Below are 16,754 nucleotides of genomic sequence, written 5' to 3'. Positions count from 1 at the left end.
GACAGTATCTAGTATTCCCTGAATTATCTCTCTTAGAATTAGATCAAAGGCACTCAAAAAGTTTCAACATGTAGTTAGTCTATTATGCTTCACTGAGTAGAGTAAGAAAATAATACTTCTCTCTTTTTATCCCTTCCCTACCTCCCTTCTTCTCTCCCTCCCTCCCTCCTTCCCTCTCTCCCTCCATTTTTGGCTTCTTGGATTAGATAAGATGTTAATAAGAATCTCTAATCAAAAGGAACATTTTGCAGTAAAGATATTATTTCACCAGGGTTAAAGGTGAGGAAACTGAGAACCAGTAAAGTGACTTTCCACATGCTCTCAAGTAAAAAGTGGAATTAGGCCATCAACTCTTCTGACTTCCCATTTCGATTCATAATATCTTACTAGAGGACAATTTCCAAAAGTTAGTAAAAACAAAAAACAAAAAACTATAAACCCCACAATACTATTGTCATAATACTATGGCTCTACTTAATAACTTCTTTAGAGATTTATGTCCCCAGACTGGGAAACAGTCTTATATATGAGCTACTTTTCCTAGTTTGAGGAACATCAATCTATTTCAAAAATTTAAACTCCTTTTCTCTATGTATTTTCTGCATTTAAAAACTCTTGAAAATCTGTTAAAGGTTATAAATTTCCTTCTAACAAAAATGTATATACACTCATGTAGACAAAATTTTGCATACCATTTGAAATGCCCATTTAAAAAAAAATAATAAAAGAGACAAAAGGATCTGCCTAGAAGGAACATATATAATAGCTTTCTTAGTATTACATGTAAGATTTTTTTTCTCTCTAAAGCAGATATGGAATAATATGGATAAGATGACGTTTACCTAACCATAAATTTTAGTACTTTTTCAATCTTGTAAGCTCTTAAAGAAAATATGTGTACACAAAACACTTAAAATTCTAATTATACCATATAAATGAAAAAAGTTAAAATCTCACAATTTTCTTCTGGAATTTATACAGTATGACATGAATGTAAGGCTTTGAGAAGAACATTGTAAGAACTTGAGACCTCATAATCCTGATCCAAACAAAAACAGATATACCACAACACTTAATTTTTAAAGGTAAAAATGGAATTCACTTTTTATGAAAGAGAAGATGTTTCACCATCCCTGCCAAGATTTTGGGTAATTGTGCAGCAATAACTTCAGACATCATTTCTGGAAATTCAACACTCAGTGCCCGGGACTGGATAAATGTATTCAAGCAGTACAGATGAAGTTGTTTAACAAGCTGTTGGTTTAACAAATGGGAAAAAAAAATATGTAAGAAAAATAATAAGTTCATATACTATTCAAGCACGGCAACTTATTTTTCTAACAATATAAATACTCGCCACAATGTTTTCTTCTTACCAAAATGAAAATAACTAGCTCCACTCTTTAGAATATATAAAATGTCACACACTGTGTAATGTTATAATAGTAAAATAAAATTTAAAAAAATAAGCAGTGGAGGGGAAAATGTGCCCTGTCCCGGAGCAGATAGAAAGAGCAACTTAAATCGACCACAAGACCTCAAATAGCCAGAGAAATCCTGAGAAAGAACAAAGCAGGAGACTTACACTTCCTGATTTCAAGCTATACAACAAAGTTGTAGTGATAAAAACAGACAAACCAATGGGACAAAATCAAGAGCCCAGAAATAAACCAGAGTATGTATAATCAACTAAATTTAAAAAAATCCTCACTTGAGGATAGGTTTATTAATTTTAGAGAAAATGGAAGAGAGGAAGGGAGGATGGGAGAGAGGGAGAAACATTGATGTGAGAGAGAAACATTGATAGGTTGCTTCTCATATATGCCCTGACCAGGTATGGAAACCACAGCCTAGATATATGTGCCCTGACTGGGGACTGAACCTACAACCTTTTTTTTTTTTTTTTTTTTTTTTTGTATGTACAATGCTACAATCTACTGAGCCACCTGGCTGGGGCTCAACTAACATTTGACAAGAGGGCCAAGAATACTTAATGAAGTTTGACTCATCTTAAACCACTCATTGGAATTAATTAAAGATTTAAATGTCGGACCACCCAACTGGCATAGCTCAGTGGTTGAGCATTGACTTATGAACCAGGAGGTAATGGTTTAATTCCCAGTCAGGCACATGACTGGGTTTGGGTCTCAATTCCCCGGAGGGGGAATGCAGGAGGCAGCTGATCAATGATTCTCTCTCATCATTGATGCTTTTCTCTTTCTCCCTCTCCCTTCTTCTCTAAAAACAATAAAAATATATTTAAAAAATAAATAAATGTAGGACCTGAAAACATTAAATTCCTAGTAGGAAATAGAAAGAAAAAAAAAAGCTCCTTGACATGAGTCTTGGTAATGATTCTTTGGAAATCACACCTAAAACACAAGCAACAACAGCAACAAAAAGGGGGACTACATCAGACTAAAAAGCTTCTGCACAGCAAAAGAAACTATCAATGAAGTGAAAACACAACCAAAGGTATGGGAAAAAATATTTGCAAATCATATAACTGGTAAGAGATTATTATCTGAAATATATAAAGAACTCCTATAACTCAGTAGCAAAAAAAACCCCCACCAAAACAAAACACACACCCAAAACAAAAAACAAACACACAAGAAAAACCCAACCCAATTAAAAAATGATGAAATTAAAAAGTGGTAAAATTAGAAAATGGTGACATTAAAAATGGTGAAATTAAAAAAATGGTGAAAACCTGAATAGACATTTTTACAAAGAAGATATATACGAATGGCCAACAGGTACATGAAAAGATATCATAGAGAAATGCAAATAAGAACCACAATGAGATATCACCTTAAGCCTGTTAGAAGGGCCCTGAGTGAAAAGACAAGAGATAACAAGTGCTGGCCTGGAGGCAGAGAAAAAAGAACCCTTGCACACTGTTGGTGGAATTGTAAATTGGTACAGTCTCAATGGAAAGCAGTATGGAGGTTCCTCAAAAAATCTGTAGAACTACCATGTGATCCAGATATATTCACTTCTGGGAATACATCCAAAGAAAACAAAAACTCTAAAAAAGATATCTGCACCCCCATATTCATAGCTTCATTATTTACAATACACAAGATGTGGAAATAACCTACATGTTCATCAATGGATTAATAAAGAAGATGGCATGTGTATATAAAATATACACACAATGAAATATCATTCAGCCATAAAAAGAATTGAGAAATCTACCATTTGCAACAATGTGGATGGACCATAAAGGCACTAGGCCAAGTGAAATAAGTCAAACAAAGACTGTATGATCTCACTTACTAGTAGTATATGTGGAATCTAATAATAATAATAATAAAGAACCTACCAAACTCATAGAAAAAAGATCAGATTTCTGGTAACCAGACTGGAAAAATGGTGGACAGAAGAGGAGCAAGGTGGTAAAAAGGTACAAACTTTCAGTTACAGGATAAATACTAGTGATGTAATATACAACATGATGACTATAGTTAACAGTGCTGTATGATATATAGGAAAAGTTAAGATACTAAGTAGAAACTAAGAGTTCTCATTACAAGGAGAAATGCTTCCCCCCCCCTCTTTTATTATATATACCAATGCAAGAATTCATCCTTAACTGCCTAGAAGAATTTAAATTAGTGGTTTTTCCCACAATAAGAAATTATAGATATAACCTTTTTGGCCTATGTATATGGCAGCACAACTACTAATTACTAATCCTCTGCTATTCTAATTGTTCTTCAGTTACCTTCTTCTCCCCTCAAGCCCCAGGTACCTCACCTCATCATTGGCTCAGAGTGCCATCTACCCCTCATTTTAACTTCTTCTCCCTGGACCTCTACTGCATGTGGTGTCTCTGATTTTCTCATGCATGAGGGATTACTGTCCCTTGTTATCCATCTCATGTATATTTAATTATTAGACCAGCCAAAAGAATCTTGAAGGATAGAGGAACATTTTTTCCTCCTCAATTGTTATTAACTTATAATTCCATCAAAAGTGCTATGATATTATTTATTTTCCACATCCATACTTTTGTTTTCCACATAAAAATATTTTAGAACATATTCAGGAAAATCTATCACAATACCTATCTATCACTATCAGATTACCCTCAAATTATAGAAATACTAGTAAGAGGATATTTAGGTGATCTATATAAAAAATAAACAAAGCAAAATATAAATTCTGAGCAATAAGATGCAAATACTGTTTTAAAGCTTAAGTATTGGGTCGGCAACTAAGTAATTGCGGGTTTCACACATATATGGCTTCAGTTGAATTTTTAGGTTTGCAGACGTAGTACAAATGTAAAACACATTTTGTTATTTGATAGTTGGCTATTCAGCTGTTAATCAGTAAAAAAAGTTTTTTGATCTGTTTTGTAGTTTTCGTTTGGCGTTCGTTAAAAAATGGAAAATCAAAAGGAACATTTTCGTCATATTTCGCTTTTTTATTTCCTCAAAGGGAAAAACGCATCGCAAGCTCATAAAAAGTTATGTGCTGTTTATGGTGACGAAGCCTTAAAAGAACGGCAGTGTCAAAATTGGTTTGCCAAATTTCGTTCTGATGATTTTTCACTCAAAGATGAAAAACGCTCTGGTCGTCCAGTTGAAGTTGATGACGCCCTAATCAAAGCAATAATCAATTCGGACTGTCACAGTACAACACGTGAGATTGCAGAGAAGCTTCATGTATCACATACATGCATTGAAAATCACTTAAAACAACTTGGCTATGTTTAAAAACTCAATACATGGGTTCCTCACGAACTGAAAGAATCACAGTTAACGCAACGCATTAGCAGCTGCGATTTGCTAAAGAAACGTAATGAAAATGATCCATTTTTAAAACGACTGATAACTGGCGATGAAAAATGGGTTGTTTACAACAATATCAAGCGGAAAAGATCATGGAGCAGGCCAGGTGAACCAACTCAAACAACATCAAAAGCTGATATTCATCAAAAGAAGGTTTTGTTATCAGTTTGGTGGGATTACAAAGGAATTGTCTACTTTGAACTCTTACCACCCAACCGAACGATCAATTCTGATGTCTACATTGAACAACTAACGAAATTAAACAATGCAGTTGAAGAAAAGCGGCCCGAATTGACAAATCGAAAAGGTGTTGCATTCCATCATGACAATGCAAGGCCACACACAACTTTGGTCACTCGGCAAAAATTAATGGAGCTTGGTTGGGATGTTTTGCCACATCCACCATATAGTCCTGACCTTGCACCATCTGATTACTTTTTGTTTCGATCTTTACAAAACTCCTTGAATGGTAAAAATTTCAATAATGATGATGATGTCAAATCGTACCTGATTCAGTTTTATGCTAATAAAAACCAGAAGTTTTTTGAACGTGGGATTATGATGCTGCCTGAAAGATGGCAAAAGGTCATTGATCAAAATGGGCAATACATTACAGAATAAAGTTATTTAGTTCCATGAAAAAATTGTCTTTGATTTTCTTTAAAAAATCCGCAATTACTTAGCTGCCGACCCAATACAACTATAAATTTAAGGAAACCATATGAAGTAAAATTTAGATTTAATATTTAAAAAGTTATAAAAATTCAGAAAATATTCATTGATATTCTAGAGAATGAGATACTTACATCATGCAAGTTATCAAGAAACTTTGTAAGATGGTAGAAACGTTGTGAACTAGAGACAACTCCTTTTTGCCTCAAACCAATTGCCTTGATGAGCTCTCTAATGTAGCTTGCTCTCATTTCTTCAAACTGGTTTTGACTTCTTAGGCCTTCCAGAGGAACTGTAGAAAGGCAATTACAAGTGTCAATTATGTTTAAGAGGATGACAAAAGTGGTTTATAAAACAAATTTTGGGACTATGTGATGATTTTTTTTGATATGTAACTTTATACACAACATATTAAATAAGAAATAGTGTTACCAATACTTTTAGGACATATAAACTACCAGTTCTTGGAAGAATATAAGAACAAGTAGGTAAAAAACAAAAAACAAAAAAAACCCCACACACACTTCAGCTTACCTATTTTAGAGCTGCATCAATTGTATTTAAATTAGAATTTGCTTAAAAGAGCACCTGACAGTATTCTATTTTTTTTCTTAAATACTTGGTTTGATTACGTTTACAACAGCATGTAGTCTTTTTCTTTCTTTCCTTTTAACAAATACTTGGACTTCTCTGTGAAGTCTTGTGTTCTATGGATGAAGAAGGAGTGCTGTAATAAATCTAACAGAAGAACCTTACAGGGTGATCTGATCATAAATTCCTAACTGGGCAGGTCAGAGTGAGCAGTCACGTCCAAGTCCATGACTTCCTTGTTGAAAGGTTGTTAAGCCAGGCCTGTCCATTGTTCGTGGGCAACAACCTTAGCTCACCTTTGAAATGCCAGAATTAATCCTCTTTTTCAGACACTTGGAAGGTGTAACCACCCTCAAGACAGCACATAATCATAACTGTCCTGTGATCCAATCGCTGCCTTGCTTTCTCCCACCTTCATGCAGTCTTCCTTACCTTTCCTCCTTAACTCAAAAGAAACTGCAAACTGTCATTCTCGGGAGCACTGAAGATTTGCTTCCCGGCAATTGTCATTAGTTTGGCTCAAATAAACTCTCATACAGCTTTCTGTAGATTTGGATGTTTCTTATGTCAGTATCATATAAGTCTCAAGTATTTCTCATTAAGATTATTCCTGGATAGTTTATCTTTTTTGTTGCCATGTTAACATTGCCTCAGTAAAGTTTCTAACTCTTCCCTGGTAATACGGGAGAAAACCATTGCTATTTGAATATTTCCCTCATATCCTGCCACTTGATTATATTGTTTTTATATTTTTAACGTATATTTTAATTCTAATTTTGGGGTTTGATTACCTTTTGTTTTCTTGGTATACAACAATGCTATATTCAAATAATGCCTTCATCTTCCTCTTTCCAGTACAATCATGTACCACATAATGAGGTTTCTGTCAACAACAGAGGGCATGTACAATGGTAGACCCATCTATACTAATAAAAGGGTAATATACTAATTAGATCGAGAGACCTTCCGGATATCTTTCTGGACAAAGCCATGGTGGTGGGGCTGAGGCAGAGGAGATTAGGGGAGAGCAGGCCAGTGAGGGAGGGGTTGGGGAAGATGGGGGCTAGCAGGCCAGCAGGCAGAGTGGTTAGGGGCAATCAGGCTAGCAGGCAGACATCCCCTTAGGGGTCCCAGATTGGAGAGGGTGCAGGCCAGGCTGAGGGACACTGCGCCCCATGCACGAATTTCTTGCACTGGCCACTAGTAAGATTATAATAGAGCTGAGAAATTCCTATCACCTAGTGATGTTGTAATGCAATGCATTATACAAATACTTACCATTGTGCTATAATTACCTATATTATTTAGCACAGTAACAAGCTATATAGGTTTGTAGCCCAGGAGATATAGGGGAAGAATCTGTCACCCCAAATATGTCTATTTGGTATAAGAATTATTTTAGGCTGGTTAATTTTAAGAAACAGCAGACATAGGAGAAACTCTGAAAACCCAGTAGAAGTTACTCTTTGTAAAAGGTATTTACATTTCTAAGGGACATCTCCAAAGGGTGTCTTCTGCTCTGTATCAGGAAGAGGGGGGTGACATTATCTCTAGAAACTCTTATCAATGCAGAAGACAGTGACTTAAACCTTCCTAACAACCTTTCCCTTGTTGACTATACTTTTCCTGTTAACCTCCAATAACTACCTCCCTTCCACCACAAGCTTCTTTTGTCTGCAGCTGAAGGTGGAATTTAAGGTGTGACTTCAGCTATTTTGGCAAATTAAGTTTTCCTAGGTCTCTTCCATATATCCAGGAGGATACGGTACCCGTTATTACACTTCTGTTTTTCTCCTGTCATTTATCACAGGGATGTCTCAGCCAAGAACCAAGCTGAGTAGAGAGGAAATTATTTTTACTCCCCTACAGTAGGTTAGATCCCATATAGCCTAGGTGTGCAGTTTGGGGAAGTGCACTCTGTTTTCCCATACATGATGAAATCACCCAATGTCCTTATCAGTAGTGCATGACTGTAGTTGTAGCTCTTACTTCTGCTTCATGATTCAGTGCATTGTTCAGAACTTCCAGAATAGTAAATATAACAGTGATGACAAATGCTCCTATTTGTTGCTGATTTTAATGGAAATGGCTCTTATTATATGTTAGCTAGTAATTTAGATGTGTACCTCTGAAATCTTTAATTCATATATCTAGAGTCTAGGCACAACTTCCTGTTCTTATGGCTAAATCTCTTATTTCCATTGTCAATTTACCTACATATTTTTTCTTAAATCTCTAGGTCCTGTTGCCACTTGTCTGAGATGCCCTGGCTGATTTCTTCTTTTGTATTTTACTGTTTTCTCTTGCTAGATCTCCAACAATGTGGGTGTCAGGTCTCCTTGATTCCGATTTCCCACAAATTTTAGTATTTCGCCCTACTTTTAAGACATCTTTCAACTTTGTCTTCCAATGCCTATACTGACTTTTAAATTCTTCATATACACATAAATAATTTTAGTTTTCAACAGCTCTTTCCTTTTCGTGTTATTCTTTTTTCATAGTATTCAGTTCTTAATTTCATGGGTACAATATGTTCTTATCTTTCTAAGGAGGGCTTAACTTCTATTTTTCTGAAGTTTTTCTCCATGGTTTCTGTTTCCTTCAAGTTCTTTTTCCCCCTGTTTTTTCTATGTCTTTGATGTCAAAAGTATCCCTCATTGTTTATTTATATTCAAGAGTAGAAAACTAAAAAGCTGGTTGATAGTTATATTTGAATGGGTAGTGCTCACTGACTGTGAACTTCATTGCAGGGATATCTGGCTGAGGTATTTCAAAGAGAAATCTCTGCTATTATTTAGTTATTTTTCTTTCTGGCTAAACAATTTCTGCAGAGAAGAAATTTTCATTCTCCTTCTCTGGAGGATATAAATTTGGAAGGCAAGGTTCTGGGAGACAGGTAGGAGAAGTATGCTGTCTCAATATTTGGCATATAATCATAATCTGTTTCCAACATGGAAACTCTCACGATCAACAGTATGTGTGGTTTACCAATACAGTTTTTTCGTTTTTTTTGTTCTATCCTCTTCAGGGAATAATTTACAATCTCTGTTTGAGTTGGTAAGAAATACAATTGGCAGAACTCTGTTTTTAACTCTACCTTCACTCTCCTTTCAAAAATTCATAAATGCCACCAACTGAACAACATGCCAGAGGTTCAGTGATACAAATAAAGGTGCTTCTTGAATTTTCTTACTTCTGGCTTAGGTATGCTATAATAAATTGGTTGTGCTTGCTAACTTAAAAATTTTATTACTATTGATTCGTCTCTCATTCTCTTTTCATTTTTATTTTTAAAGATTCCAATGCCAATATTTTTGTGTAGTTTTAAAGGAACTGATGGAAAAATGTATGTGTTCAACCTGCCATATTTTCCTGAAGATCTGTATTTTAGTCTATAATGGAAAATGGGAGGCTTAAATTCTTATGCATCCAATTATCAAGCTTTCCTTTTGCCAACTTACTTATTGCATTTTTAAAAATGTTTTTAAAAACTGATTTTTAGAAAGAAAGGAAGGCAAAGGGAGAGAGAGAAACAGCGATTGGCTGCCTGCTGCACATGCACACACCCTGCCTAAGGATAGAGCCTGAAATCCAAGCATGTGCCCTGACCAGGAATCGAACAGACAACCTTTCAGTGCAATGCCCAGCCAACTGAGCGGATCATTGCATTTATTTTTAAAAAGATATTCCTTATTTAAGATTTCAAATTAATTTGGGAGATAATATAAGACCATCTACGGCAGAACTGATTCGTTCTGTCGAGAAGGGTAGAAGTTAACTGCTGTAATATTAAATTTATGCCATTTGACTCTCTTGGCCAGTCTCATATCAATGATTTTAGTCTACTTTATGCACTTTATCAAATTAGGCTTGAAAATCTTTGCTCCAATGGGTTTTTAAGGGGGGAAAATAAGGCTATAAATCCTTAGATCCTGAATTAAATAAACAAATCCAAAGTCCCTGTCTTTGCAATGATTTCATGAAGAAAACTTCCTTTTTAAGGGTTTAGCTTTTCTGCCTTTACTCTCTCTCTCTCTCTCTCTCTCTCTCTCTCTCTCTCTATATATATATATATATATATATATATATATATTTTTTTTTTTTTTTCACAGAGAGGAAGAGAGAGATAGAGAGCTAGAAACATCAATGAGAGAGAATCATCGACCTGCACACCTCCACCAGAGATGTGCCCGCAACCAAGGTACATGCCCTTGAACGGAATCAAACCTGGGACCTTTCAGTTTGCAGACCGATGCTCTATCCACTGAGCCAAACCGGTTTCAGCTCTGTTTTTACTCTTGATAGGTAACTCCTATTTGAAATTAGTGCACGAGAAAGAAGTTCCTGCAAAGATACTGCTGAGAAGACCTTTAGATCACCTTCTAACTAAGACCTTAGCTTCCTGTTGTTTTCTTTCAGATTGCTATGAATGAAGGATCAACTCAGGCATTCAAGTTGAGCTTACCTGTGCACAGAAAGAGCACAGGCAAGGGTAAAAGGTAAAAGCAGATTTAAAATTTTTCTCACCCAAACCCTTAAGGATCCACTGAGACAGAAATACATTGTTCTTGTGTACACATACACACACACACACACACACACACACACACACACACACACACACAAAGAATTAAATAAAGTTCCCTTATTTTCTGGTGACCAAAGCTGTGCTTCCTAATATACCATTTTCTTCTTCTTCCAAGTACATATAGCTCAGGTGCATTTCCCAGGCCCTCTCGCAGTTACGTGGGCCATGGGAAGTGGGTAGAGATGACATGTGGTACTTTCAGGTTTCCTCTCCAAACCTTTTCTTTCTCAGAGTTAATTTTCTAGTCAGACCCGGTGGCATACTCCACACTGCTACGAAAGGGGGGAGTCCTGTAGGAAAGGAGCCTCGGTTTTCTTGCTAACCTCCTGGACTATGGTTATGCGTGATACACTGCTATTGTATTATGCTGCTGTTCTTTGTAGTTATTTATTACAACAGCCTGTCCTATTATAGAGAATAATTCCAAACAAAATTGTGTAGTTTATATAGTAAATCCTTTGTGGGGTGGGGTAGAGAGAAGCATAGTTTGTTTCTATGTGGTATTAATTAGTTTATAATAACCTAAATGTGTGAACATTAAAAAAATCATTTAATGTTTTATAAAAAAAAAAAAGGAATTGGTTGAATTGATTGGTTATTTTAGTATTATGTGTTAAGTAAAACCTGAGAAATACGATGAAACTTTATTAATGTCTGTGACAGTAGAGTGGGTTTTTCTCTTTTGCAGTTACAATAGAAGATTCATACCTCCCGTATAATCATATGATCATACAGTTGTTTGAAACTCTCATAATGAATAAAAAAGTAAGTATTTTATATTACGTTACTTATACTCACTTGTATTAAGAAGTAGCAATACTTTCATACAGAGGAACTCTTCTTGGCTAATTTGAAGCTTCACAAACTCCTGTGGAATCTGCCACATGGTAAGGCATAATGAATAGAATGATAATTCCTTCATCCGCTGTCTTCCATCATACATAACACCCAGAAGAAAAAGCAACAGGGAAAAAATTCATACAGGTATATTAGCCAGTTTATGTAATTTATTACAGAATATGAGTAATTACCTTATTTATTATTAAAATAATAATATTTTTACAGAATATGAGTAATTACCTTATTTATTATTAAAATAACTTTTCATAAAGAAACTCAATACTATTTGGAATTTTAAACATCAAAATTTTTTCACAATGCTGAATTTTTGAGGTTAAGAAATTTTAAAGTTAGAAAATCATAGTAAATACACATTGAACGAGGTTAATATTTCTTCATCACAGTTTAGAAACCTAAACCAAGAAGTTGTAGGAGTTGAAAATGTGGAACTAAGGAATGCTTAGGAAATAATTTATTTACTGATGGATTCTTTCTGTGAAAAAACAAAACAAAACAAACAAAAACAAACATGAATTTTTGTGTGCAATCCAATAGGAGAAAGGATTTATGTCACAGAAAGTATAGAACAGTTTAGTGTGTGCAGTTCAGAGTATTCTGTATGCACTAGTTACACTGTGAGCTATTCTAGGGGAAATGTATGATGATACAGAAAAAAGAACATTAGGGAGAATTAAATAATTGACAAAGACAAATACAAATTCTGAAGGTTGAGGACATTTTTAAAAACTATTTTCTCAACCATGTACTGCTTTGTATTGTAATATTCACATTAGTTGCATGGTGCTAACAAGGATAGTGAGAACTAGATTTTGACTCAGAAGAGTGAAGATTAATTGAGACTGACACTCAGATCCTTAGGTATGTTAATGCAATTCTTCTGAGCCTCAGTTTCCTGAGCTGTAAAATAATGGATATCAATTCCTTATCAATTTCAAAGGATAATAGAATATAAAATGGATTACAATATACATAAGTTATTTATAAACTGTCAAGATTTATATGTTAATGTTATATAGTTCTGAGTCAACATTAAACATTAAAATAGTGAAATTATTTTCATGAAAAGATTCTTATTTAAAGGTTATATGTAGAATATTAATTACAGAAATTTAAATATAATCAAGCAATTTAGAATATTTATCTTTCAATTAAAACAAAACCCTCAGTGTTGTTTTTCTTCTAATGAGAGATGTCTTTACCTTTTAAAGGTAAATCAATACTTTCAAGCCAATTATTTATAATATACTTCATTATCTTCATTAGCACCAAAGAAATTTTAATTTGATAAACATTTAATTTTGTCTTTAAGTATATTTCTTAATGCATTCTTGAAGTTTACAAAAATTGCACTTCAAACAACTGCTATACATTGAAACAAAAGGAAAGCTTTCCAAATATCAAATTAACTGATAAAATGATATAATTATATTAATATTTTCAAGCTAAAACTGATATGCAATAATATCAATCAATATGAGGTAATTCTGAGAGATCTTTCAAGAAACTCTTAGCACACTAAATGTATGATTATCTACTGAAATGTAATTTTCAAGATTATCCTACATACATACTTATGTTAATAAGAACTACAAAAGTCAAGTTACTACTTACTCATTTATTATTAGATCAGGTGCAAAATACAACATCTTTCCACTGACATGTTTGTAGGATCTCCAACCTAGTGCAAACACCATTAAGCTCATCCAAGAATACTGGATGAGAGTTATCTGGTCATCAATATGTAAGTTTCTAAAACCTACAAAACAAATTAAAGAACAAAATGATCACAAAATCACTCGTGCTAAAAATGTTAAAATATATAGAAATTTTAAAATAAATGTGAGTAGAATAATAAAATATTCTCAATCTTAATACATTGTACATTAAAAATCAGCAATTTTGGAATGCATTAAAAATAGTCACTGTGACTTAGCATTCTGGGAATTAGCTAATTGAATCAATTGTCCACCACTCACTCATTTAAAACTCATTTATTGAGAACAATTTATGTATTGGTCATTAAAATGCTGAGGTTACATGGGTGGGTAATACAAAATCCTTGCCCTTAAAGGAATCTCATAAGTCAACAGGAGAAACAAGCTCACAGTACAATGATAGAAAAGATTAAGAGAGTACACCAGGCAACTGGAAGATCAGGAAAAATGCACTATAAGAAAAAGAGATGATTTCCAGGCAGAATATAATCAGTTTGTTGAGGAAGCTCAATTAGTTAAGACATAACCATAAACTGGTAGGAGTAGAGAGGACAGAGTGCATCAAAGAAATATTTAAAAAGTAAAATCAAAGAAATTTTGCAAATGATTATATGTAGGTAAGAGGAGAAAGTTGCAAATAGATTTTCCATTATTTTACATGAATAATAGATGATGGTAACAACATTAATATGATAAAATAAAGAAGGAGAAATAGGCTAGAGGATAAATAGTAAGTTTAGATATATTTGAGGGAACTCTGGAACATCCAGATAGTAGTTGGACATGTAAATTAGAATAATGGAGAAATATTGAGCTAGAAATATAAATTTAGTAATTATTTGTAAATCTAGTAATAATTTGGAGAGTCTTTCTTTTGTTTTAATGTATAGCAGTTGTTTGAATTGCAATTTTTTTAAACTTTAAGAATGCATTTTAATGCAGCTAAAACAATGAGAGTGGAGGAAATATTTTATTATAAGTACTGAGAAAAATTACTGTCTTAGAACATCAATCACTTTCCACCGAGCTATTTAATAACATCATATATTCCCCCATGAATCCATTAAGTACACCCACAAGTGACCAATTTAAAAAACAAAACCAGCCCTAACCGGTTTGGCTCAGTGGATAGAGCATTGGCCTGTGGACTCAAGGGTCCCAGGTTCGATTCTGGTCAGGGGCATGTATCTTAGGTGCAGGCACATACCTAGCAAGGAGTGTGCAGGAGGCAGCTGATCCATGTTTCTCTCTCATCGATGTTTCTAACTCTCTATCCTTCTCCCTTCCTCTCTGTAAAAAATCAAACCAAAACAAAAAACCAATACAAGCTTAATTTCTTAAATCTCAAGGGCCAAAGACATTTCCTGATTCTGTTAATCATCTCAAGGTCAGTGGCAGAAAAGGTTATCGTCTCTCCATATATTTCACATAGTCCCATCTTCATGTGAATGGTAGAAATGTATACATTTCATATATATGTTACATATCTACTAATATGTATTTGTCAAGTATATGTGTCCAGAATATATTTCACTTGTTATTAGAGATATATAAGATTATTATTTCACATATACAAAAAATGGCAGACTCATAGTAAATTAGGTTCAATTAATCAGATGTACTAAAGATTAGCATTTATCACCATCTTCCCTAATATATTTTTACTACCTGTACCTTTCTTAATCAATATTATAACTTTTTATAGAAACCATTATACAAAATTAAATATTTGACATACTATGCTTTATATTGTTTATCCTAGGGCTTATGTTAATTTATGAGCAGTTTTTAAAATGTGATGAAATTACGTAAGTTATTTCATTTGTTCTTTAAAAAAACAGATTTGATTTATACTTCCATATTTGTATTTATTTTATCCTTTTTTTTTACAATCTGTTTTGCATCCTGGGATTATTAAGGACTAGAAATTACGAAACACATAATATAAAAGACAAGTCTTGCTAAAATAACAACTTATGAAATTACCAGTATTTATAGCAGAAAGTATTCTCTTTCCATTTAACAAAATGAAATCCAACTCGAAAAATAGCTTTACTTATTCAATCTTTTAGGGAGCTTATCTGTGATAAACGTACAAGGTTAAATTGACTTGAACATGCCTGATTCAGAAGTGCAATTTTTCTCCAATTAACTGTAATATTCATTATTTCATACTGAAACAAAGAAGGAACACCGAGATCAAATTCCCATTGATGATAATGATCAGGTAAACTTAGTACATTTTAGATGCTGGTCAAAATGGAAACCTTCACAGAGAGAGTGATGGATGGCCCCTAATTGTGTTTAACAAGTAAAGAAAAATACCCTCTCTTTTTACGTGACTTGACCTGATAATTTTGACAAAAGCCCTGTTACAAACTGTGCAATCCTTACTGCTTAAAAAAATTAAAAAAGAGTGCAGTGAAGACACAGCTTGTATGACTGTCTAGGTTCTCCTATTTTTGAGAGTTCTCATAAAATATATAGGTTTTTTTATTTATGTTTCAATGAAACTGCCATGCATTGAAACATTAAATCTACAACAAAGGCAGAGCATTAAATACCTCAGCAGCTTCTGACACAAAGCATGAACTTTGAGGAGTACAACAAAACTTTAGCACAATAAGTACAATCACTAATATATATTTGATGATTTATTAAGATAAGAATAAAGACTTGATGTTTAGTGGTCTAAGGCAGCATAGTTCTTTTCATATCAAAGCCATCATTTAAATTTCTATATTTACCTATTTGGGATGAAGCATTATACTTGAAACTAGGCATAAAGATCAGAAAGATGCTGTCTCTGTCTTTAACACTGGGGAGACAGACAGAAAAGAGGGACATAATTATAACTCAGAGTAACAGTGGTGTGAATGACAATGGCAAGGGTGAAGCGGGAGAGCAAGGGGCCTTTGATTGAGTCTGGGAAGGCCTAGGGAAATTCTAGGGGAAACAACAGGTGACTAGAATCCTGAAGGCAAATGAGGGACCAGCCAGTGGAAGATGTAGAAGAGAAAGGCCTCCAGGTAGGGAGAACAATATGGACAAAGAAAGCAGGAAATTGAGCAAAGAGCATTGTGGGAACTGAATTTTAGGAGTTAGAAGAGGAAGAGTGGGAGATAACATTGCAAATTCAGAAGCCAGATCACAGAAGGCCTTGAATGACAAGGCAAAGAATTTTGGACTTTGTTCTGAAAAAGAAAGGGAATAACATAACTCATTGTAATTGTTTTAGAAAGATGATTTTGAAGGCAGAAGAGAGGGTTGTTTGGAGACAGTGTGAAACTGTCATCATAAGCTGCGTAGGGGGAAGGGAGGATACAGCAGAAATCTAGGAAAAAATTATGAGCACCTCCACTGCTAAATCAGGGCAGTAGAGCTTGTATAATGAATCATATATTTAATAAGTAGAGATAACAGGATCTGATAACTCATTGGACAGGAGGTGATGAAGAAAAGTGAGCAGAGGACTATACCCAAGAGTCCATCCCAGATGTTATTCCAAGATATATATAGAAAATG

At 34.1% G+C, this 16,754-nt stretch overlaps 1 protein-coding gene across 1 annotated transcript in view; it reads right to left on the bottom strand.

Moving 5' to 3' along the window:
* Positions 1–801: 801 nt before the first annotated feature.
* PGR (progesterone receptor) overlaps positions 802–16,754 on the bottom strand; it is a gene marked incomplete at its 5' end in the record, with an annotated part of 65,778 nt that continues 49,825 nt past the window's right edge. The window contains 4 exons of the mRNA XM_084894675.1: positions 802–1,254; positions 5,609–5,766; positions 11,452–11,582; positions 13,126–13,270. Of these exons, the coding sequence (XP_084750801.1) occupies positions 1,099–1,254; positions 5,609–5,766; positions 11,452–11,582; positions 13,126–13,270 (590 nt within the window). The 3' untranslated portion in view covers positions 802–1,098. The remainder of the gene's footprint in view (positions 1,255–5,608; positions 5,767–11,451; positions 11,583–13,125; positions 13,271–16,754) is intronic.

The sequence above is a fragment of the Pipistrellus hanaki genome, assembly GCF_964339955.1.
Source record: "Pipistrellus hanaki genome assembly, chromosome: 9".
Lineage (NCBI taxonomy): Eukaryota > Metazoa > Chordata > Mammalia > Chiroptera > Vespertilionidae > Pipistrellus > Pipistrellus hanaki.
This window is presented reverse-complemented; position numbering and strand designations above follow the sequence as displayed.